Consider the following 24,270-nt stretch of genomic DNA (forward strand, 5'->3'; position numbering starts at 1 on the left):
GTATAAAATCGCAGTACAGGTCAGAAATTAACACTGACATACAATTGATGTTATCTAGCTGGGAAAAATTTGCACAATGCTATTCGAATTTAGTGGCAGACATACTCAAACTCTACCCTTCACTTACAAGTGGATGGGCAAAAGGATGGAGTGCAAGGTACCATCTTTATTTTTCACGGGAATTGCGTTCAACTGACAGGTTGCTGGTGTTGGACACAGAGGAGTTTAAGCATACAGCTGAGGACTGTATCTGTCGCTGTTTGACGTCACAGTTCAATACAGACGCCTCCGCCTGCATTACTCGATAATAAACCTGCAGCCCGGGTAATCTAAGTCGACACACGCTACCACAACTCATGGAAATGTTTCAGTGTTCTAATTACACATCGAAATTGTCATGAAGAAAAAAACAACACGCGTGAACAATGGGTCATAATGCGACACATGAACTGGGGATTGGGAAAATGTCATTGCAATAACACAACTCCTGCAAAAACCGACCCCAGAAGATTGCATCACGTAAGAGGAGTGGCAGTTGCAGCTGTGCCCTCCTCGATGGGCGCTCACGAACTAACCATCTCAGGGGCAGTCTTACGGTCCCCCCTACCACCTCTCATCCCTCCCTCTCCTCACCATAGGTAGGGATAAGACCTGTGTGATCTTGCTGCTGGTGGTCCACAAACAGATTCTTCTTGTGGTATTGATATACTGCCTCCAGTCTACGGAAATCAGTCACAGGTAGACAAAAGACAAGAACAGGATGCACCATGCAATCTGTTAAACATATTTCTCGGAAAGACTGGACCCCTCTGGAACAACGACAAAGCTCGGGAGAACTCCCCAAATAGCTTATTCAAACGTCCACTGCTTGGAGAACAGGCAGCTGCCACCACCTCCGGCGTCACACCATATATGGGAGGACAGTCTTCGGCCCACTGTGGCATACCCCCCCCTCCCCTCATCCCCGAATGGCGCACGAGTGCAGCACCAGGTACCAGGTCTGCCTTGAGGTGACCATCCAGGCATCGCCCCTTTGTCAACACAAATGGATAGTTCAAATGGCTCTGAGCACTATGGGACTCAACTTCTGAGGTCATCAGCCCCCTATAACTTAGAACTACTTAAACCTAACTAAACTAAGGACCTCACACAAATCCATGCCTGAGGCAGGATTCGAACCTGCGACCGTAGCGGTCGCGCGGTTCCAGACTGTAGCGCCTAGAACCACTCGGCCACCACAGCCGGCTACCAAGTTTCACTGCCATATGATAATTACAGCCTATACTGGGCCCTTCGCTAGTAGCTGCACTTTAATTATAACCATATGGTAGTTACAAATACTATTGTTGTTATTATTAAAGTCATAGACATGTGTCACAGGTTGAATGTGAGGTTTGAGAACCAGTTATGTTTTGGAGACTACCCAAACAGTAATCTGTCTACAGAAGTGTGATGTTTTGTCAGGAGTTATTAGGCACGTGCACTCTCAGGAAAAGTCCTATCGTGACTGTACTTAGCCCAGAGGAAGGTAGCAGGTGGAAAGTTACGGGTGGCAGGTGGCAGTACCTGGAGCAGACTGAAGAGTGTCCTGGTGGGGAAGTCGAGCGGGCAGAGCTGGTTGAAGACGAGGTGCGCCTTGCGGCCCAGCAGCCCGACGAGGAAGCGCACGACGACCACGGTGGGCGAGTCGGCGGCAGCAGCGGGGGCGGCGGGGGCGGCGGGGGCGGCGGGAGCGGAGGCGGCCAGGCCGGGCAGCTCGTCCAGCTCGCGCCGCAGGATGTTGGCGTAGTGCACCACGGACGACAGGTAGTAGGCGGCCAGGAAGTCGGCCAGGCTGCGCGCCAGCGGCGTGTAGTGGTCGGGGCGCTGGCCCAGCGTCATGCTGCGCCGCAGGAACCCCATCTCCAGCACCTGCCCCGCCAGCGCCACGCTGAGTCTTCCACTTTACATACTTCTAGCTACTACTTGCATTTTAGAGGGAAGTATCTGCACCAAAATGTAGCACAAATATATACATAAATACACAATTTGAAAAAAAAGTGCGACAATCCTAAGGATTGTGTTCAGCGGACCAGGGATATGTGCATACTAAGGGGTTGTCATTTCTCGTGGACATTGGCGACCAAACGGCGCTCAGGAAGTCGGTCTGTGCACACTCGGTGATGTCTCTGCAGGCAGTAACGGTGCTGAATTTAGAGGTGAACAGTATTTCCCGCATGTATTCTAGGTTACATCCGTGCCCAACCGAGTAGTACATAGGTTGAATGGCTTCAGCCATTCAAACGGATTTGTATTCTGAGCCTGCGAGAAGCTAAATGGCTGCATCGACGCGTTGCTGCACGTGTTGGATGCAATATATCGGTGGTGTGTCACTGCAGTCAGCAGCGGTTTGTGGAACATCCACACACCTGTAGACCAGCATCTGGATGTTCACACAGTGCAGACTCGTGTCACTATCGACACATTGTACAAACAGCGATGATCGACTGAAGGCCATCCAGTGACGAAATCCAATCACCTGTTGCACCTGCTGTGCCGTCAGGGGCCACTGAGAACCGTCAGCTTGCATCACAACAAAGACCACGTGTACCTCTGTCCAAACTGCTGCTTACACCGTAACACCACCAAGCACGGCTACTCCGGTGGCCCCCGAGAGTCGGCTGCAGAGTGGAACGACCCTCTTTTGCTTTTTGTGTCTGTATGTGAGTGTGGATATACACATGTATGGAAACACGTGGGGATTGACCTTGTATGGACCGTATTCACTCACGACACTACTCACGGTCACATTTGACGTTTTACAATTATAAACTAAGCAGCGCCTGCTACATTGCCACAGCCATTTCTTCGATGGGAAGGTGACACGTTTCTTCAGCAGGACAATATGGCTACTGCTGCAACACGTTGTGCTCTTTGTGGTGTACGACAACTTGCGTTGGCCAGCAATAGCTCTGGATCTCTGTCCAATGTAACATGAATGGGACATGATGAAGCAAAAAGTTACTCGATCTTCAGTGCCTGCAACGAAAGGTGCAGGATGCTCAGGACAGTCTATTGTAGGGTACCAATCAGCACCTTTACAATCATTTACTTGTTACACTGTGTACTGATCAGACTGGACAACTTTTACTGTGACATGTATATACCAACTGGGCTGAATTTGTTATTACGTACTCCTAAAATGAGATAAACTGTCACATCGCTTGTCAACAAATTACCTTTTCCTTGAAGGTTTTGTACTATTTCCCGGTAGTGTAATTGTACTTACGTTACTCTAGAGAAGATACCCGGAGGGGACAGCAGTTGGGCAGAGAGGTGTATTTACATATATGACGAACAGTGGGAGGATGTGAGACAGAGATGTCCGTGCGCCATGCCAGCTTCTGAGTTCGCGAGGCGCGTCGCGGCCAGTCTGAGTACGCCTTTAGGCGGTCTTCCCCGCTTGTTTAGGAAAACGTTGGGCTGGTACCCAACCACCACATCACAAAATTAGATAGACAAACATTTAAATACCAATGTCTTGGAGGCACATGTCGGTGTCCCCCTGGCGTTGTGAGGTGAAGAACTGCTCGGTAAGGCTTTACGTCATCTCTGGTAGTTTTTCAGGACACAGCAGTGTATCACAGATGACCTGAATCCTTAGATAGTACCCGCTCCCATCTACCAACAGGACAATGCTCATCAAAACTTAATATGTGTACCTATGGACTGTCTGCGTGATACTTGATTAGCAACATCTCTTTATCGGTGTCCCACACAACACGTGCAACACCAGTCTGCATGTCGACTCGACTCATTCTGCATGTCAATACCAAGAGTGGCACCAGCCTTTAACAACAGTACTAGTCTGACATCTTTCAGGAGAGAACATAAAAGCTATGTGAAAACGACCTAATCGAAGCAGTGTGTGTGTTGCGACAGTACTAGTGTGTGCTCTTAAACTGCATCACAAAACAGTCAGTTCTAGATGAGGAAAACCGACTACAGCGTAGAAGTGTGATGACACACACACACACACACACACACACACACACACACACACACACACACACACACAATTTGGCAAACGACCAAATTTATCTGAAATATTAGTCGATATTGTCTTAGGGTCGAGCTGTGTGCCCCAATTTTCATATCAAGCAGCTGCACTTGCTGCAAAATTGTTTAAACTCGTTAACTTACAGTCTAAATTATCTACATTTCAGCAAGTTACGCGAAATCCTTGGGTAACAGAAGAAATATTGAATTTAATTGATGAAAGGAGAAAATATAAAAATGCAGTAAATGAAGCAGGCAAAAAGGAATACAAACGTCTCAAAAATGAAATAGACAGGAAGTGCAAAATGGCTAAGCAGGGATGGCTAGAGGACAAATGTAAGGATGTAGAGGCTTGTCTCACTAGGGGTAAGATAGATACTGCCTACAGGAAAATTAAAGAGACCTTTGGAGAGAAGAGAACCACTTGTATGAATATCAAGAGCTCAGATGGCAACCCAGTTCTAAGCAAAGAAGGGAAAGCAGAAAGGTGGAAGGAGTATATAGAGGGTTTATACAAGGGCGATGTACTTGAGGACAATATTATGGAAATGGAAGAGGATGTAGATGAAGATGAAATGGGAGATACGATACGGCGTGAAGAGTTTGACAGAGCACTGAAAGACCTGAGTCAAAACAAGGCCCCGGGAGTAGACAACATTCCATTAGAACTACTGATGGCCTCGGGAGAGCCAGTCATGACAAAACTCTACCATCTGGTGAGCACGATGTATGAGACAGGCGAAATACCCTCAGACTTCAAGAAGAATATAATAATTCCAATCCCAAAGAAAGCAGGTGTTGACAGATGTGAAAGTTACCGAACTATCAGTTTAATAAGTCACAGCTGCAAAATACTAACGCGAATTCTTTACAGACGAATGGAAAAACTGGTAGAAGCCGACCTCGGGGAAGATCAGTTTGGATTCCGTAGAAATGTTGGAACACGTGAGGCAATACTGACCTTACGACTTATCTTGGAAGAAAGATTAAGAAAAGGCAAACCTACATTTCTAGCATTTGTAGACTTAGAGAAAGCTTTTGACAATGTTGACTGGAATACTCTCTTTCAAATTCTGAAGGTGGCAGGGGTAAAATACAGGGAGCGAAAGGCTATTTACAATTTGTACAGAAACCAGATGGCAGTTATAAGAGTCGAGGGGCATGAAAGGGAAGCAGTGGTTGGGAAAGGAGTGAGACAGGGTTGTAGCCTCTCCCCGATGTTATTCAATCTGTATATTGAGCAAGCAGTAAAGGAAACAAAAGAAAAATTCGGAGTAGGTATTAAAATTCATGGAGAAGAAGTAAAAACTTTGAGGTTCGCCGATGACATTGTAATTCTGTCAGAGACAGCAAAGGACTTGGAAGAGCAGTTGAACGGAATGGACAGCGTCTTGAGAGGAGGATATAAGATGAACATCAACAAAAGCAAAACGAGGATAATGGAATGTAGTCAAATTAAGTCGGGTGATGCTGAGGGAATTAGATTAGGACATGAGACACTTAAAGTAGTAAAGGAGTTTTGCTATTTAGGGAGTAAAATAACCGATGATGGTCGAAGTAGAGAGGATATAAAATGTAGACTGGCAATGGCAAGGAAAGCAGTTCTCAAGAAGAGAAATTTGTTAACATCGAATATACACTCCCGGAAATGGAAAAAAGAACACTTTGACACCGGTGTGTCAGACCCACCATACTTGCTCCGGACTCTACGAGAGGGCTGTACAAGCAATGATCACACGCACGGCACAGCGGACACACCAGGAACCGCAGTGTTGGCCGTCGAGTGGCGCTAGCTGCGCAGCATTTGTGCACCACCGCCGTCAGTGTCAGCCAGTTTGCCGTGGCATACGGAGCTCCATCGCAGTCTTTAACACTGGTAGCATGCCGCGACAGCGTGGACGTGAACCGTATGTGCAGTTGACGGACTTTGAGCGAGGGCATATAGTGGGCATGCGGGAGGCCGGGTGGACGTACCGCCGAATTGCTCAACACGTGGGGCGTGAGGTCTCCACAGTACATCGATGTTGTCGCCAGTGGTCGGCGGAAGGTGCACGTGCCCGTCGACCTGGGACCGGACCGCAGCGACGCACGGATGCACGCCAAGACCATAGGATCCTACGCAGTGCCGTAGGGGACCGCACCGCCACTTCCCAGCAAATTAGGGACACGGTTGCGAATGGTCCTCGCCGATACCCCAGGAGCAACAGTCTCCATGAAGCTGGTCCCGCACACCGTTAGGCCGTCTTCCGCTCACGTCCCAACATCGTGCAGCCCGCCTCCAGTGGTGTCGCGACAGGCGTGAATGGAGGGACGAATGGAGACGTGTCGTCTTCAGCGATGAGAGTCGCTTCTGCCTTGGTGCCAATGATGGTCGTATGCGTGTTTTGCGCCGTGCAGGTGAGCGCCACAATCAGGACTGCATACGACCGAGGCACACAGGGCCAACACCCGGCATCATGGTGTGGGGAGCGATCTCCTACACTGGCCGTACACCACTGGTGATCATCGAGGGGACACTGAATAGTGCACGGTACATCCAAACCGTCATCGAACCCATCGTTCTACCATTCCTAGACCGGCAAGGGAACTTGCTGTTCCAACAGGACAATGCACGTCCGCATGTATCCCGTGTCACCCAACGTGCTCTAGAAGGTGTAAGTCAACGACCCTGGCCAGCAAGATCTCCGGATCTGTCCCCCATTGAGCATGTTTGGGACTGGATGAAGCGTCGTCTCACGCGGTCTGCACGTCCAGCACGAACGCTGGTCCAACTGAGGCGCCAGGTGGAAATGGCATGGCAAGCCGTTCCACAGGACTACATCCAGCATCTCTACGATCGTCTCCATGGGAGAATAGCAGCCTGCATTGCTGCGATTGGTGGATATACACTGTACTAGTGCCGACATTGTGCATGCTCTGTTGCCTGTGTCTATGCGCCTGTGGTTCTGTCAGTGTGATCATGTGATGTATCTGACCCCAGGAATGTGTCAATAAAGTTTCCCCTTCCTGGGACAATGAATTCACGGTGTTCTTATTTCAATTTCCAGGAGTGTAGATTTAGGTGTCAGGAAGTCGTTTCTGAATGTATTTGTATGGAGTGTAGCCATGTATGGAAGTGAGACATGGACGATAACTAGTTTGGACAAGAAGAGAATAGAAGCTTTCGAAATGTGGTGCTACAGAAGAATGCTGAAGATAAGGTGGGTAGATCACGTAACTAATGAGGAGGTATTGAATAGGATTGGGGAGAAGAGAAGTTTGAGGCACAACTTGACTAGAAGAAGGGATCGGTTGGTAGGACATGTTCTGAGGCATCGAGGGATCATAAATTTGGCATTGGAGGGCAGCGTGGAGGGTAAAAATCGTAGAGGGAGACCAAGAGATCAATACACTAAGCAGATTCAGAAGGATGTAGGTTGCAGTAGGTACTGGGAGATGAAGAAGCTTGCGCAGGATAGAGTAGCATGGAGAGCTGCATCAAACCAGTCTCAGGACTGAAGACCACAACAACAACAACGCGAAATTAAATAAAATACAAGTAGAAACAAATATAATATTAATGAAATAATAAAAACAGCTATATTTTTTCGAAAATTTGATTTTAGACAACTTCTGGGGATTCAGATTGAGTGAACTGATGATTCACTCGTCAGGAAAAACACGTAAATAATTAAAGTGGCTCTCCTTTAAATACACATATTTAATATGAAGAAAAATAACATTCATAATACACTCCTGGAAATGGAAAAAAGAACACATTGACACCGGTGTGTTAGACCCACCATACTTGCTCCGGACACTACGAGAGGGCTGTACAAGCAATGATCACACGCATGGCACAGCGGACACACCAGGAACCGCGGTGTTGGCCGTCGAATGGCGCTAGCTGCGCAGCATTTGTGAACCGCCGCCGTCAGTGTCAGCCAGTTTGCCGTGGCATACGGAGCTCCATCGCAGTCTTTAACACTGGTAGCATGCCGCGACAGCGTGGACGTGAACCGTATGTGCAGTTGACGGACTTTGAGCGAGGGCGTATAGTGGGCATGCGGGAGGCTGGGTGGACGTACCGCCGAATTGCTCAACACGTGGGGCGTGAGGTCTCCACAGTACATCGATGTTGTCGCCAGTGGTCGGCGGAAGGTGCACGTGCCCGTCGACCTGGCACCGGACCGCAGCGACGCACGGATGCACGCCAAGACCGTAGGATCCTACGCAGTGCCGTAGGGGACCGCACCGCCACTTCCCAGCAAATTAGGGACACTGTTGCTCCTGGGGTATCGGCGAGGACCATTCGCAACCGTCTCCATGAAGCTAGGCTACGGTCCCGCACACCGTTAGGCCGTCTTCCGCTCACGCCCCAACATCGTGCAGCCCGCCTCCAGTGGTGTCGCGACAGGCGTGAATGGAGGGACGAATGGAGACGTGTCGTCTTCAGCGATGAGAGTCGCTTCTGCCTTGGTGCCAATGATGGTCGTATGCGTGTTTTGCGCCGTGCAGGTGAGCGCCACAATCAGGACTGCATACGGCCGAGGCACACAGGGCCAACACCCGGCATCATGGTGTGGGGAGCGATCTCCTACACTGGCCGTGCACCACTGGTGATCCTCGAGGGGACACTGAATAGTGCACGGTACATCCAAACCGTCATCGAACCCATCGTTCTACCATTCCTAGACCGGCAAGGGAACTTGCTGTTCCAACAGGACAATGCACGTCCACATGTATCCCATGCCAGCCAACGTGCTCTAGAAGGTGTAAGTCAACTACCCTGCCCAGCAAGATCTCCGGATCTGTCCCCCATTGAGCATGTTTGGGACTGGATGAAGCGTTGTCTCACGCGGTCTGCACGTCCAGCACGAACGCTGGTCCAACTGAGGCGCCAGGTGGAAATGGCATGGCAAGCCGTTCCACAGGACTACATCCAGCATCTCTACAATCGTCTCCATGGGAGAATAGCAGCCTGCATTGCTGCGATTGGTGGATATACACTGTACTAGTGCCGACATTGTGCATGCTCTGTTGCCTGTGTCTATGTGCCTGTGGTTCTGTCAGTGTCATCATGTTATGTATCTGACCCCAGGAATGTGTCAATAAAGTTTCCCCTTCCTGGGACCATGAATTCACGGTGTTCTTATTTCAATTTCCAGGAGTGTAGATGGCTGTTAAGATTGCGTATTTGTATATTTAAGTGGTAGCAGCATGTGCTGGGCCAGCTCTGACGTCAAAGCCATTCCAGTGCCAGAGTCTAGAACATAGAGGGCCATTTAAGACAGCTGTGGGAGAGGATACGACAGTTACATGTCACCCTTCCCAACCGAATCAAGCTTGCATGCAAGAAAAATGAGATTCAACGTCTTGCTGACACATGGGCCCAAACTGCCAATTTCTTCGTAAATTTGACAAATTTTGTCATATCTGAAATGACATTGCATATGTTTACAACCTTCCATTTCCTCCCGCCGTTCTGGATGCTTCACTTTTGTCGCCAGCCACGCAGTCAAATTATTACAGTTCATTTCGTACACATTCTGTCAGTCTTTGGCTCATATTATTTATAAGTGTGCATTTGTAAGTCCTCAACAGCAATACCTCTTCCTCATAGGTGCTAATAATATAATGGTACAAGCCTGCATGTGGAAGACACGTAGGGATGGAGTCTGTGCGACTCTATGCTTGAGAAAGCAGTAGGCAGTGCCTATTATTAGCAGAATTACAAGTGTCGTTGACATATACGTTCCCCACGTGATGTGTCTGTATTGATATTCGCTAAACTACTCTGTTATAACCTCAACTATTTACTGTATCGAATTCTGACCATTCTGGGGGGCTAGTATCATGTCCAGTGAGGCATGAAATATTCAGTCGAAGGAAGCGTTCAGATAAGTCAGGTTTTCTCCAGGAAGAAATTGGAAGGGAAAGTCGGGTAAGTAGAGTAGTGAAAAGGTGGTATTTAAGGATGTGACTTTGGTACTGGTACCGGATAGCTGGAAAGAGGGATGGATATGTCACAACGAATGCCACTGATTATTAGATGCCGGCCGAAGTGGCCGTGTGGTTCTAAGCGCTGCAGTCTGGAACCGCGAGACCGCTACGGTCGCAGGTGCGAATCCTGCCTCGGGCATGTATGTGTGTGGTGTCCTTAGGTTAATTAGGTTTAACTAGTTCTAAGTTCTAGGGGACTAATGACCTCAGAAGTTGAGTCCCATAGTGCTCAGAGCCATTTGAACCATTTGATTATTAAATTTTGCTTTAAGAGCTCTATCCGTTGCGTGTTACTTAACTGTCTCCAGGTGTAGCATGTGCAGATGACAACTACCAGTTCTGCCACCGAGAAAAGGAAATGTGAGCCTACCCTTTCAAAGCATTCGTTTTCACCTGTAATCACTTCCTAAGGAAAATCATCTGAAGGTTTCTCTGTGAAGAACAGGTAGAACTCTGATGACCTTGCGACCACATGCATCAACTCTGTATGACATACTGTGACTGAGTCGGCTTGTCACTGTAGCAACTCTGTGGCTGAAAATAATTTTTAGGACTTCCTGTTTGGCACAAATAATATGTAGCACACCTTCAATCGCACGAAATTCTTCAGAAGCGTACACCCCCACGGAACAGGATAGAGGTAAATGACAAAACACTTTATAAGCCATCTCATGGCCTCAAGGCATTACGAATAGGAGTAATTCATTCATTCCACCAGGTGTACCGTTGTTCTCTTCCCCACTGCTGCTCTCCTTTTGAAGCAGCTGTCAGCAGTTGAGGCAGGCCTTCTGGGCCACTGGAGTGTTACGGCTCAGAATAGCACGGTTTCCAAGCTATAAAACTTTTAACAGAGTTCAGGCACCCAGACGTAAGATAGGTTGGTTATGCCACGATTAGCGGCGGACCAGGAAGCGCGGTGATGCAAGACAGACGGGTAGCGCAGTCTGACAGTGTGCAACTCTGCCGCAGTTGAGTGAGCACCCGCAGCGAGGAACAGAGGAGGACAGTGACTGAGCAAAGTAACACGCACGCTCGATCGCGCGGTGGAATGACACAAGAAGCAATAGGCACGGCTAGGGACAACACTCATAGAGCAATTTGAGTAGCTGCTAAGAGAGCTAAGGGCGGCAGAACAACGAGGCCACATGCGGTCATCGCTAGTAAACCACACCTCACAGAACTCCTTAAATACCGGAGCCCCAGCTCCAAGTAGATGACAACGGTTCAGGTCAACGGGAACGATGGAGTCCGTGTCGACGACATTCCGTTCTGTGACCACGTTGTTTTAGTAAGTCCCGTCTCAGATCAACCAGCGCGGTACCAGCCAGCCACGGAGTGCCGCAGTGCTGAACTCCACTGAGAACTTCGTGCTTCACACCAGCCACTACTGACAGGAGAGCTGACGAACTGCCAGCAGACCAACAGCGGTGCAGCACCAGGTGCTGCACCCTGAGTGTGGGACGGAAGACGGCGAACGGGCCGGCAGTACTGAGTTTGACGCCTGCCACCCACATCACACCATGGACGGGGTGGCCAAGGGAAGAAGAAGCACCGAGTGGCGTCGAGTACAGTCCCTCAGCCGGTAGCGGCCATCAGTGCTGCACCAGACTGGGCTGAGCATCCGTATCGACGCCAGAGAAACGGCGTCTCGCTGGGACGCAGGCTCAAGAACTGGCGCAACGTCCGACAGAGTCTGTCTGAGACCAGGGCAGGAGGCAACTACGGCCAACAGTGCACCACCCTTTGTAGAGTTATGTACGGTTCACTGAATAATCGTGTTTTCTTAGCGACACTAGCGCTTCCAGACGATTCCTGACATCGTGCAGACCCGTTATTCGCTCGGCCCCTCTGTAGTACTATGAGCACCACGTTGGTATGAGTTGGTAGTTGTAACTTTACGTTCACTGGAAAGGTCATTTCAGTTACTTGGTATCGTGTAATGGGCTCTGTCTCCTCTTCCGAACTAAAGGGGTCACGCAACATTACCCATTGCCTGACATAGTGCATGGGTAGCTTGGCCTTCAGTTTCTGTGTGCCTTCGCTTTTTTAGCATGCTGCTATATGCCCCTTAATCTCTTAGCAAACTTATGTACTGCTGACGTTTACACAATTTGAAAGGGGAAGACCCCATATGGTGATAATCCTACAGTCAGATGCATAGTTGAGCTACAGGCTGCCGCCACATATGGTATTAGAGCGTGCCACCCATTATAACAAATATCCACTTAATACGTTCACATTTTCCTGGTGATTTTGTGCACCTATTCTGTCCCCCATTCACTCGGGACTGTAATGCGCTTGTCTGCACTTCCAAATCTGCAAATATCGATGCAACTGTTTCATTAGACTGGACATTAAATTAGCACCCTGATCGGTTATCACATTCTCCACTGACCCAAACTTTAAAACCCCATGAGTAAACATCACCTGAGCTACCATCAGACCTGCTGATTTGGTGTGGCAGTATAGATCAATAGTGTGAAAAGAGGCAAATTATAGTCAAAAGTCTCTTAGTGCCTGGCAGTCTTTTCAATGCATCCTGTTTACACTTATTCCACCAATAATTTTTCACAATGCGTCATTCAGTGGTTCAGCAGCTCCTCTGTCCTGGCTCTATACGTTGTCAAGCAAACATTCCGGTAGGACTATACGTTTTCCGCACTTTGGTGTACAATACTCTGTCCTCAGCGCAGAACAGATCTTCGTTCAGGAACCGCAGACAGCTTTGGTCAGTGGCCCATGCTTTTCGCTGCTTGTTTGCAGAAATGCCAACACACTCCACCATGTGTATCTTATGACTTAATCTATCTGTATTACTGTGCATTTTCCAGGGATGGTGCATTAGTTCGAAATCGAAGCCATAAAGCTCACAGGGGGAAGCAGTGGTATGTTTAAGTTCATCATTAATTTTAATGCTGTGTGATCCGTTATGACCAGGCCCCAGCGGCCAGAGAGAGTAGCCATGTGTATGTGAATTGTTGTTGCGTGAATAGGTGACTCCTACTTTTGAGGAAGGACTCTACCTCAAGACATTATAGATGTAGTATTCTTTTCCTTGTGCCTGTCTGTCATTCAACACCTCTCCTAAGTGGCTATATAAAATATGTAGCACACGAATACACCGAACAACATCTGTTCCCATACGACTGCTTAGCTCATGTTGTACCTAGTCCGCCCTGACAGCTGAGTGGTCAGCGTGACGGAATGCCGTGCAAAGGGGCCCGGGTTCGATTCCCGGCTGGGTCAGAGGTTATGTTGCCATCATCATTTCATCCTCATCTACGCACAATTCGCAGAAGTGGCGTCATCTCAAAAGACTTGCACCAGGTGACCCGTCTACCGGGCGGGAGGCTCTAGACACACGACCTCTCATTTCATTTTTATTGTACTTAACCGATTCTGGGAGATTTCACATTTATTCCTAGTGAGAGGACACAGCTTTTACGCAGCCATATGGATATTAGCGCTATAAAAATGAAAAAGAAAAGAAGTCAGATCGTTTTCTGTGCATGACGACACAGTGGCAAGTGTATTACAGGAAGAAAAACATTTCTGAAGATGCTTAAAGTAATAGAGGACATATGAAGTTGACATTCCCTATCAGCAGGTTTTGCACAACACAGCGAAGGGCTGTATTACGGCTTTTATCTGGTTAATGGACTGATTAGTCACACTATTTTTCTGGGCTTCTAGCGGGTGCACCAAAAACCTAACGCACCCACCTGGAGAAGTTCCGATTAAGTCCAGTACAATCAAGGATGTGAAAAAATGTCGACGTAATTTTGGGCTTTAAAGGGCGGTAGCCAAGACAATGTGAGTGAATTGTCAAAAACTGGTTATTGTTGTAGAATGATACATTAGTGTTATGACACGTGTAACTGTTCGTGTTATACCATATGCAACTCATATCATGTTAATGTGAAAAAAAGGAGTATGCGATTTCAGTGTGTTTTGTATCTATTTTTTAGAAAATCATCAGTTTCTATCGTTTAATTACTAAAATATAACATTAAAAATTCAATTTCTTTTCTGACAATCATATCTGCGTTACGAAATATAAAAAACCAATAAAAATGTCATATAAAGTTACTGTACAATTTAAGCACTTTTTCTCAGTTTTTAAGCCTCTGTGAAAATATAAAATTCGATTGTGCACTGTATCAGCAAAGTAAGGCAGATAAGCGCGATTTGAACAAGACGTAAAGCCAGAGGTTATTCATGTCGAATTGGAATTCTGGAAGGGAAACAGTAGCATATCTTCAATGGATCATATTTGAAATGAGACCACAAGAGAATCTATGGGAGGAGAACAAAAAATGATGATTCGGTTGAACGAAGCAACTAATTTGGTATGAACACTCTGTGAGAATGAGCGAAACGATTTAAATGATGTCATCTAGAGATAAGCAAAAAAAAAAAGCGAGAAATTGTTGTTTTAGTAGGAATAATGTAAGACTAAAGTAATACTGACTATGATATGCTAAGAGATTGATGCAATACAACATGCCAGGAATTGCTTTCGAACATCTGGGAGCTTTCATGCATAGAATGTGCTGATGAGTTATTATTCTCTCCCACGTAGACATAGTGAAACGATTATTGTGCTAAAAATAGGACATTAGGGTACATACGAAAGCGTACACACATTTTTCTCATTTGGCGTCCAAGACGACAACAGCTACGTACAAAGAAAATGTTAGTACTAATTATTTCTCATTATCTAAGATACAATATCCTTTACACCATAATTTTAGAGCGAACACAGAAACATTATAAGGCATTACAAGTATTAAGTATTTATGACGAATTGGTTGGTGTTTAAACACGGTTACAGTAAGCACAAGCACAAAATGCAATCCCTACACAGATGCACGAGACTGACCTCGAGCCCGTGGCAGTGCGCACGTATCTCAGCGTCGGTGTAAGTGTAGCGGTCCTCCTTGATGCAAGACAGTGCTAGCTTGCCGAACTCTGCAAGCAGCTTCTTGCAGTGGCCCGGCAGGTCGGAGCCAGGTGGCAGCTCGACACCTCTGCTGTGCAGGCTGCGGCGCACGATGCACTTGAAGAGGGCGTGGTGCACCTCCAGGGAGTCGGCCGGCAGCCGCCCGCCCTCCTCCTCAAACAGCACACACAGCAGCAGCCAGCCCAGCGGCCACGACGCCAGGGGGCGCAGCACCTGCAGACGGCACACAGACCGTGGTGGCCGTGTCTTCACTGTTGTTCGCAGCAATGCAACACGTGGTAGTGTTATTTACAAGGAACAAGTGGGTTGTGTTCCATTTATGCCCTTCAGAATGATGGAGAATTATCAGTCTATTTGTGAGGACTCTACCATCAGTCATCATGTTGTGTTTCATCTTCATTTACGTACAGTTGGATGGAGGGTAGCACTCTCAAGTTTTTCGACACAGAGTTTAATGTAGCTGCGAGGAGGTGGATGGTGGCCAGATGTGACTTCAACTGAAATTTCAGAGCACGATGGTCTGTGTCGGAATGACAAAGAGGCGACACTGCTCGTTTCATGAAATCAACTCCTCTCCACTACCAGCACTTTTCTGGAGAAGTAGGGAGGTCCTTTGAAGACACTTTGTGTAGTCGGTATCACACCACAGAGAGATGCCTCGAAGAATGCTGCCATCATCATCATCATTCAGAAAGGCGACCATAGTGCACATGGGAACTACCATGTTGTCTTTCATCTTCATTTACGTACAGCTTCTCTCTATAATACGATTGAATCGGCTCGAAATTATTTCAGAGAGGATTTTGACTGAATGTGGTTCCTGAACTTCCAGAGGCACAACAGACATGATCTTTTATGCTCAACAAATTCAGTAAAAAAGCAGAGTGCAAGAGAAGTCTCTGTATTTAGTTATCTTTTACCTGGAAGAAGTCCCTGATTCAGTACCTAGGTCTGCCTTGTGGAAGATACTAGTACACTTTGTATGTCCTCAGCATCACGTGGAACTGGTTCAAGTTGTTCATGATCGCGTATCTGGGCAGATTTTTCACAGTAGCTCTGCATAGGGTTCGTTTCCAATCATTTAGGGTTTGAAACAAGGCTGTGTGCTTGTACGAATCATCTGGCGTGGACATTAAATTTTGTTTCGATGGAGGTCTCTTCATTCTGGCAGGATTTCGTTCACAAAGACATACCCAGGAGACACAAAGACGTACCCAGGTGACAGAACTGCAGTGTGACAATGACACCGCATCTCCTGCTCTAACACTAGCAAACACAGAGTTAGATGCTTTAAAATAGCACATGATCGCTTTGGTCTTACCGTCAATACATGAGAAACGAAGGCACTAGGACAATCTTTCCCAGGATTTATTCTTCGTAACTTCAGTATCTCCATTCTAGACACAGCACTCGGGCAGGTTGAGCACTTTTCGTGTCTTGGAAGCATTTGTCTAAATGCTGTACCTTCGAACAAGAAACTGACAGAAGAATTGGGGCTATCCATGCAGCATTTGGACATTTAATACACAGAGTGTTCATGGATAAAGACATAACACTGCATACAAAACTCGTGGTGTACAGATGTGTTGTCATTTCTAAGCTCGTGTATGGCTGTTAGACTTGGACGCTGTATCACCATAATATAAAAAACTTCCACCAACAAAAATACAGTACATCTTGAACATTAAGTGGGAAGACCATGTGATCACCTGTACAGTTCTTCAGAAAGCCCATCCAAACAGCACTGAGGCAGCCATCGTCACTTATCAACTTATGGTTAGGCCACATTAATCGCATGGGTGATACAAGACTTCCCCGCCAAATGGTTTATGGTGAATTCTGCTTGGCAACAGACTTCAAGGAGCCTCTTTGAAATTCTTAAAGGAGCAGTTAAAAGATATCATGAAGACGGTGGTATAAACATTCAACCATAGTAAGAATGTGCTGCAAACAGCTTACTATGGAGAAACTCTACATCCACTGTTGCCAACTTCTTTGAAGCAAAACGCTGCAGACATGAGGAGGCCAAGTGACAAGCAAGAAAACTCAATCAGTTACAGACCCACTCTCCTGTACAATTCTGTGTGACTTGTGTGAACACATGTTTCATGCCAGGATTGATGTCTTCAGCCACATGAAAGACATCCATAAGTTTGGATGAAATGTTTATTCTGTGCAGGAAGAAGCCGCACATTCTTGGAATGCAGTTTTGGCCGACAAGAGATGAAAAGAATGAAGTAATTGGGAATCACGGAAGTAAAGGAGGATTTAGAGTTAAAAACAGAGCATATTTAACAGGCCAGAGGATCTAGGACGTCAAGATTACGAACAGTCCACTGCAGGTCATGGTCAGGGCCAGAGACAGTGAGCAGCCTCGCAGGTCTCATATAGATCTACATCACACTGCATTGTCAGCACTGAAAAGATAGACTGAGACATGGGAGGTGCAACAAAACAGGAATGATTTTTATTCAGATAAGGTGGACATCTCTTACGTAAAAAGTGAAAGTAGAAGAAAAGAATGAACGGACGTTATGGGTTGAGATTAGATCAACAACGAGGTCATTAGAGATGGAGCATAGAGATGATGAGGGCAGTCCAACACATACACTTTCAAAGGAACCATCCGGACAGTTACCTTAATGAAGGAGACCCGAATTCTGTTTTGTTAGACGGGCATTAGAGTGCTGATCACCAAGAACGTGCGTTCATGTCGTTACAACTCTGGCACATCACTCAGTACTGGAAATTACTCACAAGCGTCTTCTAAAACAATTTGTAAACGGAAATAACATCATAATAGAATTTTAAGCTCTGTTCTCATAATTCATCATTACCAGTATCATTCACGCTTTAAAAAAAAATATTACTTCAGTCAAAACTGTTCACTGTCGTTTTGTGCCCTTCTGTCGGAAATATCGTCAGAGATAAATTGGCAAATGCAGTTTGCTATTTGTCTCTGAAGATTTTCGCCCTCGCCTTCAAAGTGTTAACCAAAAATTATCATTCTCGAACGATTTGAATGTCTTGCTAAAAGTATGAATTTGTTAGTGTTGCATTGATAAAACGTTTATTGAATTTAGGAATAACAGGAAAATTATTTTCATCAGTGAGTTGGCAAGTAAACTGTTGTAAAGCTTAATTTCATATGAAAAACTTTCCTGGTATCGTCGAATTGACATTATTTACAAAGCAGATTTCTTCAAACAGTAACTGTCGTCCTGAATATTTCCCTAAAATACATTTCACACGCGTTCCAACAGAAAGGGTGATAAATATAGCAAATACACTAACCACAGGCGTATTCTTATACAGAGATATGTAAACAGGCAGAATACGGCGCTGAGGTCGGCAACGCCTATATAAGACAACAAGCGTCCGGTGTAGTTGTTAGATCGGTTACTGCTGCTGCAGTGGCAGGTTATCAAGGTTTAAGCGACTCTGAACGTGGTGTTATAGTCAGCGCACAAGCGATGTAACACAGCATCTCTGAGGTTGCGATGAAGTGGGGATTTTCCCATACGACTATTTCAAGAGTGTACTGCGAATATCATTAATCCGGTAACACATAAAATGTCCGACATCGCAGCTGCCGGAAAAAATCCTGCAAGAACGGGACCAACGACGATGGAAGAGAATCATTCAGCATGACAGAAGTGCAACCTTTCCGCAAATTGCTGCAGATTTCAGTGCTGGCTCATCAACAAGTGTCAGTGTGGGAACCATTCCATGAAACATCATGGAGCCGAAAGCCTACTCGTGTACCCTTGATGACTGCAGGACACAAAGCTTTATGCCTCGCCTAGGCCCGTCACCATCGACATTGGACTGTTGATGACTGGAAACATATTGCCTGGTTGGGCGAGCTACGTTTCAAATTGTATCGAGCGGATGGGCGTACACAGGCGTGGAAACAACGTTATGAATCCACGAAAATTCCATGTGATCTGTGAAGGCTCTTTAATAGTGTGGGGCGTGTGCAGTTGGAGTGATATGAGACCCCTGATGCATTATCCTACGACTTTGACAAGCGACACGTACGTAAGCATCCTGATCACCTGCATCCATTCATGTCCACTGTGCATTCGGACAGAGCTGGGAAATTCCAGCAGGACCATTTGTGGTGTGCGTACTGTAAGACTTTCGGAACACACGACATCAGATTATTTGACTTGTCGCTCTAACGAAGTAGGTGAGTGTCAGCAATATGTCTCGTGGTCTTATCGTGGCGTGTTTATCTTCTGCCGTTAGGTCAGACGATAGAAATGCCACTTGCATGCTTAGAGTACCAGATTGACGGTGACCAACATTAACAGAACTTGATTAATTTTCACACACATTTATTAAAATAATAACAAGCGTAAAAATAACTTAACTTGGTTCTGGATGCTATTTACAATTGACAATCTGAAGTTCCTTTGGTCTTGGTACGTTAATCTTATTCTCACATATCTCTGATACATGACAAAGTGTCTATACATTTATCTTCATGGTTATGTACAGGAATATGGTAATGTTATTAGGCGCAGACTGAAACTTGACTATAGACTAATGCAGACTGACTAATCGGAGGTCTGTACACTCGTTATAATACCTCACGCATTCAGCTATAACTGCGCGAGTGAGATCTGCGAGGAGAAATGGTTCTACGTTAGCAGCAATCTCATTGGCTGCGTGACATATTAATACGTGGATTGGCGGAAGCAGAATTTGGTCTATCTCTAAGAGAGCGCCATCTCACTGTGCGGAGACGGACGAGCGCTGCGCCAGCGCTGTTGTGCTTAGCGGGGCGCGCTCTAGTGGGAAAGTTGTGTACGCGCTGACTACGCGGAACTATGTACACAACACCATTCGACACCCCACGCGTCCAGAATTGCAACAGAGTGACTCCAGAAACACTCTTATGAATTTAAACACTTCCGCTGGCCACCAAACTCTCCGGACATGAACATTATTGAGCAAATTTGGGATGCCTTCCGATGTGCTGTTCAGAAGAGATCTGCACCTTCTCATACTCTTACGGATTTATGGACAGCTCTGCAGGGCTCACGGTGTCAGCCCCTCCAGCACTACTTCAGGCATTAGCCGAGTCCACGTCACGTGTGGCACTTCTGCACGGTCGCTGGGATCCTACACAATAAGAGGCAGGAGTACCAGTTTCTTTGTCTGTGAGTTCTAGCTAAGCAGATAATTTGAAGTACCTGGTGACTGCCGCCGACGACCTCCAGGAACCTGCTGGCGCACTCTGGCTTCTTGCTGGCGCCGAAGTAGGCGACGACGAGGCGCTCGACGTGCGGCCAGTCGAGGCCACGGAGCGCGACGCGGCGCTGCAGGCGCTGCAGCAGGTGGGGGCCGGCGCGGCCGGGGCGCGCCGTCACCAGCAGCCGGCAGTCGGGCAGCAGCCGCCCCGACAGCAGGTCGGCCGCGTCGCCGTCGCCCTCGCCGTCGCCCTCGGCGCCGTCCACCACGACCAGCAGCCGCTCCTCCAGCTGCGGCAGGCTCTTCCACAGCGAGGGCGCCGCCACCTGCCGGAGTTATCGGCAACCTCGTCACGTCACTGGTTGACAGCGGATTCACGAACCAATCGGCCGCTGGCGGACCTTCAGCAAAATACAGTCCTAGGAACAATCTTTCACCTTGTGAATCTATTAAAAAGAGAAAAATGTTGCTCTATGAAAATGCAAAAATATTCTACCGAAGTTGTTCGACAAATAATTAGAGGTCTATATTATACAATGGCTGATGGTCTGAGTAGAGACAACAGTTAATACGTCATTTATTTTCCGATGTCAAAACTGTAATTTTATGAGATATTTGAGAACAAAAAAGAGGATGTAAGGAAATTGACACAAAAAACAAAAAGTATTTTTCAGCAGAAAAATACGTGCCATAGTAATTACTTAATTCCTCAAATTATTCGTTTGTCATTTATTTACAATACTTCAAAAATTTACTAACGATGAATAAAACATTAACCAATAGCAAATACAGTACGTAAAATGAACAAATAAGTAAATGAGCATGCGCATTAATAAAGTAAGAAGGCCTACCTGGTGTCGTGATTTTACTATGATTGGGGCCTTATAACTTAAGGACGAAGGAGAAGAAACAAAAGTTTGATTGTCTTGCATTCTAGTCGAATATGAAATTTGAGATCATTTATGTTAACTGGTCTTCCGAGGACCGGTGGCTACGGTTTGGCGACGTACCGGGGGCGGTACACAGGACTGAGTGGCTGCCAGGCTGATACTCGTAGGTACGTGAAACTGAGCCGAAACTCGTACGACTTGTATGAGCACAGTAACTGATCAGTTAACTAAATTATCGGCTTATAGGGAGGGCTACAAAACATTATGGTTTTACACGGGCTCTTAGCTTTTTAGTCTATACAGGGAACTTGTAAGTTCGCAGTAACTACTCTGACTTCCACGTTTTGCTTTGAGGATTACAAGAGAACGTACTAACACATTAACAACAGCCAAGGCAAAAATACAGTTAAATGAATTATATACCTTCCTTGGATTGTTGGAAAAATTAGACCAAACAAACGTACTTAATTCTCCATAATGGGAAGTATTACGTTACCTATGTACCTACATATTGCTATTGTCTTATTAGGTTCGCAATAAATTACTCCAAACTATGCCAGGAAAATAAGTTAACACTAGAAGTACTGGACTACTCCACACCCCTTGAATCATCATGTGGGTCAGTTTCGACCCACAGTACGAAACCACTGTTTTATTGATATTTCAATGGTGTTTTGGGTGACGCCATTTTAACATTGCGTTCAGGAAGACTCTAGTGTAACCAACGGACAATATGGTCTCTAAAATGAATAGTACGCTGTCAAAAATAAATTTTCAGAAATAAACGTCTTTTATTTTAAATTTTAGAGAAGAAATACCTCAGTCTTTCATCAAACATCATTAAAATAAGTAAGTAAAACAATGTTACATTTTTTAATATAAAAAGACTAGCTGGGGTACGTACCCGGCTTCGTTCAGTGAGTTGATATGGGGTTGTGTGATACTTGGAATAAAAGAATAAGCTTTAAAGTAGAAGAGGTAAAAAAAAAAAGTTAGCATAAACATATTCCAACTATATACAATAGATGTTAAAGTATGAGAGGTAAAATTTTTCATTGAAAACATGTTCAAGCTATTCACAATAATTGTACTCTAGCTTTTTACAATACTTGTTTATAAACAATATTTTTCATGTTGTTATCCAGAGTAAATACGTACAAATTTTTCGAATTTCCTACTCGAGAGCAAACTACGTATAGTTGACTGTGAGAGATGCAGGGGTCTTTGAGGGTGATAGCGTATGATTTTAAAGTTTGTCCTTGCACTTTGTTAATTGTAAACCTGTAGGTTAATTTGATTGGAAACTGCACTCTTTCAGGCTGGAATGGCTGATCAGTAAAGACCAGTAATGTTCTGGGGTTACATAGTAGTCCTTTGTACTTTCTAGTCATAAGTTAGTCTTCAATGATGTTATTCAACAGCTATTTGACGATCAGTTTTGTTCCATTACATAGTTCTGGTGAGTTGAGATTTCTGAGTAGTATGATCGGAGATCTAGTTTTAAGTCGAAGGCAGTTAATGGCATTTCTGGTACTTGAAAAGCGTTTACAATTTCTGTAGCGAAGTTCACACTTTCTTCAACGTTTACCATGGAGTCGATGGATTTGTACATTCTATCGTCACCGCGAATTTTCTTCTGAATTTTGAAGTTGATAACGTTGATAATATTGTGCCATTTCTCTGGCGCGTTGCGTATCCGGCACTGTCGATAGCGACTTGTATTTCTGTTTCCGTCTGGTTCGGCCTGCGCAGGCGCTGAGGCGGCTGCTGCCCTCGGGAGCGTTTTTCGCGGGGGGCCGCGCGCGCTCGTCTCGGCAGTTGGATTCGCACTGAGCTGGTCGTATTTTGCCTTCTTCACCGCCACGGAGGTGTGGTCTCGTTGTTGGCGGGCCTCCCTGATTTGGCCGTTGGGCGGTGTGGCGTGTTGGTGATGTGCTGTAGTGGACAACTGATGGATCCCCGCACGCGATCGCTCGAGGTTCTCCGCCTCTGAAAAGGGTGCCACGATATCGCTTGGGTTTCCGCACCCAGGAGTTGTAAGGACTACAGGGCAGGCTTTCTGTGTGTTTTCTCTGTCCGGTCTGCGTGGCGGGGTTCGTTTCACCTCACTTCAGCTGATGTTTATATTTTCTGCGTGCTCCGTTTGGCCGGAGTCTAGGTGTCGAGTTTTCTGCTGGTGTGTACCCGGTCGTCACCCCTGTTTTCCCGCCCGGGGGGGGGGGGGGGGGGCAGCCGTATCTGTTGGTGGGAATTATTTGGCGTGTGTGTTTTGCGTGGACCCGGTGTGCTCACGCGCCCTGATTCTGAGTTGAAATTACTGTGGTCTGGCTGGCTCGGTTGCTGGAGTGTGTGTTATTGGTTTTCTGGCTTGCTGGGGCTGCGCGCGCACCTGTTCCGTTTTGTGATGTGGCAGCAGTCTGATATTTTTATGTGTGCTTGTTAAGTTGCTAGCAATTGCTTTTAGCCTTGTGCTTACTTATTTTTATTTAAATTGCTGGGCATTGTCATTTGTCTGTTCTTTTACCTTTATTTATTTCTTGTGGCAGTTAGCCCTAAGATGATGTCAGACCTTGGTATCTATCAACCTTATTTTGGCTACTAGCGCTCAGGTGCAATATTACTGGGCCTAACCCGGATTTATCATTAATTGAGATCCTTTTATACTGTATTTAGTAGTAGGTTTGGAAAGTGCACTTGTATATGGTATTTATTATGTCCCCCCCCCCTCCTATTCCTCCTTCGTGTAAACCGATTTTGGTAAGATTACTAGGTGGCCTGTGTTCTTTTATTACCTATGTAAGTTTGCCCACTGCCGCAGTCGTAACATGTTTTGACCGGCAAGTGGCCCATGTTGGCTAGAGTTTGAATGTGGTCTGCGCTGTTGATGTTGACTTTGCCGTACATATATTTATTATTTGAGCTAGTCATGTACGTGTTGTTGTGTTAAGGGTTTTAGGGCATTTTTAATTGAGATAGCTTTTGGAAATTTTATCACTCTTTTAAAGAAGGTATAGGAAGGAGTAACTTCGACAGAAAATTTAATTGTAAATTATACATTTGTGCTTCACATTATAAAATTTAACTGTATTAGGTGGAAGTATGTAGTATGCACAATGATTATATGTTAATGTATCAAATTGTAAACAGTTTTGAAGTTTCTCTGTTCACCAGTGGCATATAACATTTTTATTACCTCAT

The 24,270-nt window shown here is 46.0% G+C and overlaps 1 protein-coding gene across 1 annotated transcript in view; it reads right to left on the bottom strand.

Moving 5' to 3' along the window:
• LOC126188830 (uncharacterized) overlaps positions 1-24,270 on the bottom strand; it is a 129,136-nt gene that overhangs the window by 77,212 nt on the left and 27,654 nt on the right. The window contains exons 4-6 of the mRNA XM_049930443.1: positions 20,185-20,508; positions 14,903-15,196; positions 1,567-1,911 (exon numbers count right to left, since the gene is read on the bottom strand). Coding sequence (XP_049786400.1) covers positions 1,567-1,911; positions 14,903-15,196; positions 20,185-20,508 — 963 coding nt within the window. The remainder of the gene's footprint in view (positions 1-1,566; positions 1,912-14,902; positions 15,197-20,184; positions 20,509-24,270) is intronic.

The sequence above is a fragment of the Schistocerca cancellata genome, chromosome 5 (genome assembly GCF_023864275.1).
Source record: "Schistocerca cancellata isolate TAMUIC-IGC-003103 chromosome 5, iqSchCanc2.1, whole genome shotgun sequence".
Taxonomy (NCBI): domain Eukaryota; kingdom Metazoa; phylum Arthropoda; class Insecta; order Orthoptera; family Acrididae; genus Schistocerca; species Schistocerca cancellata.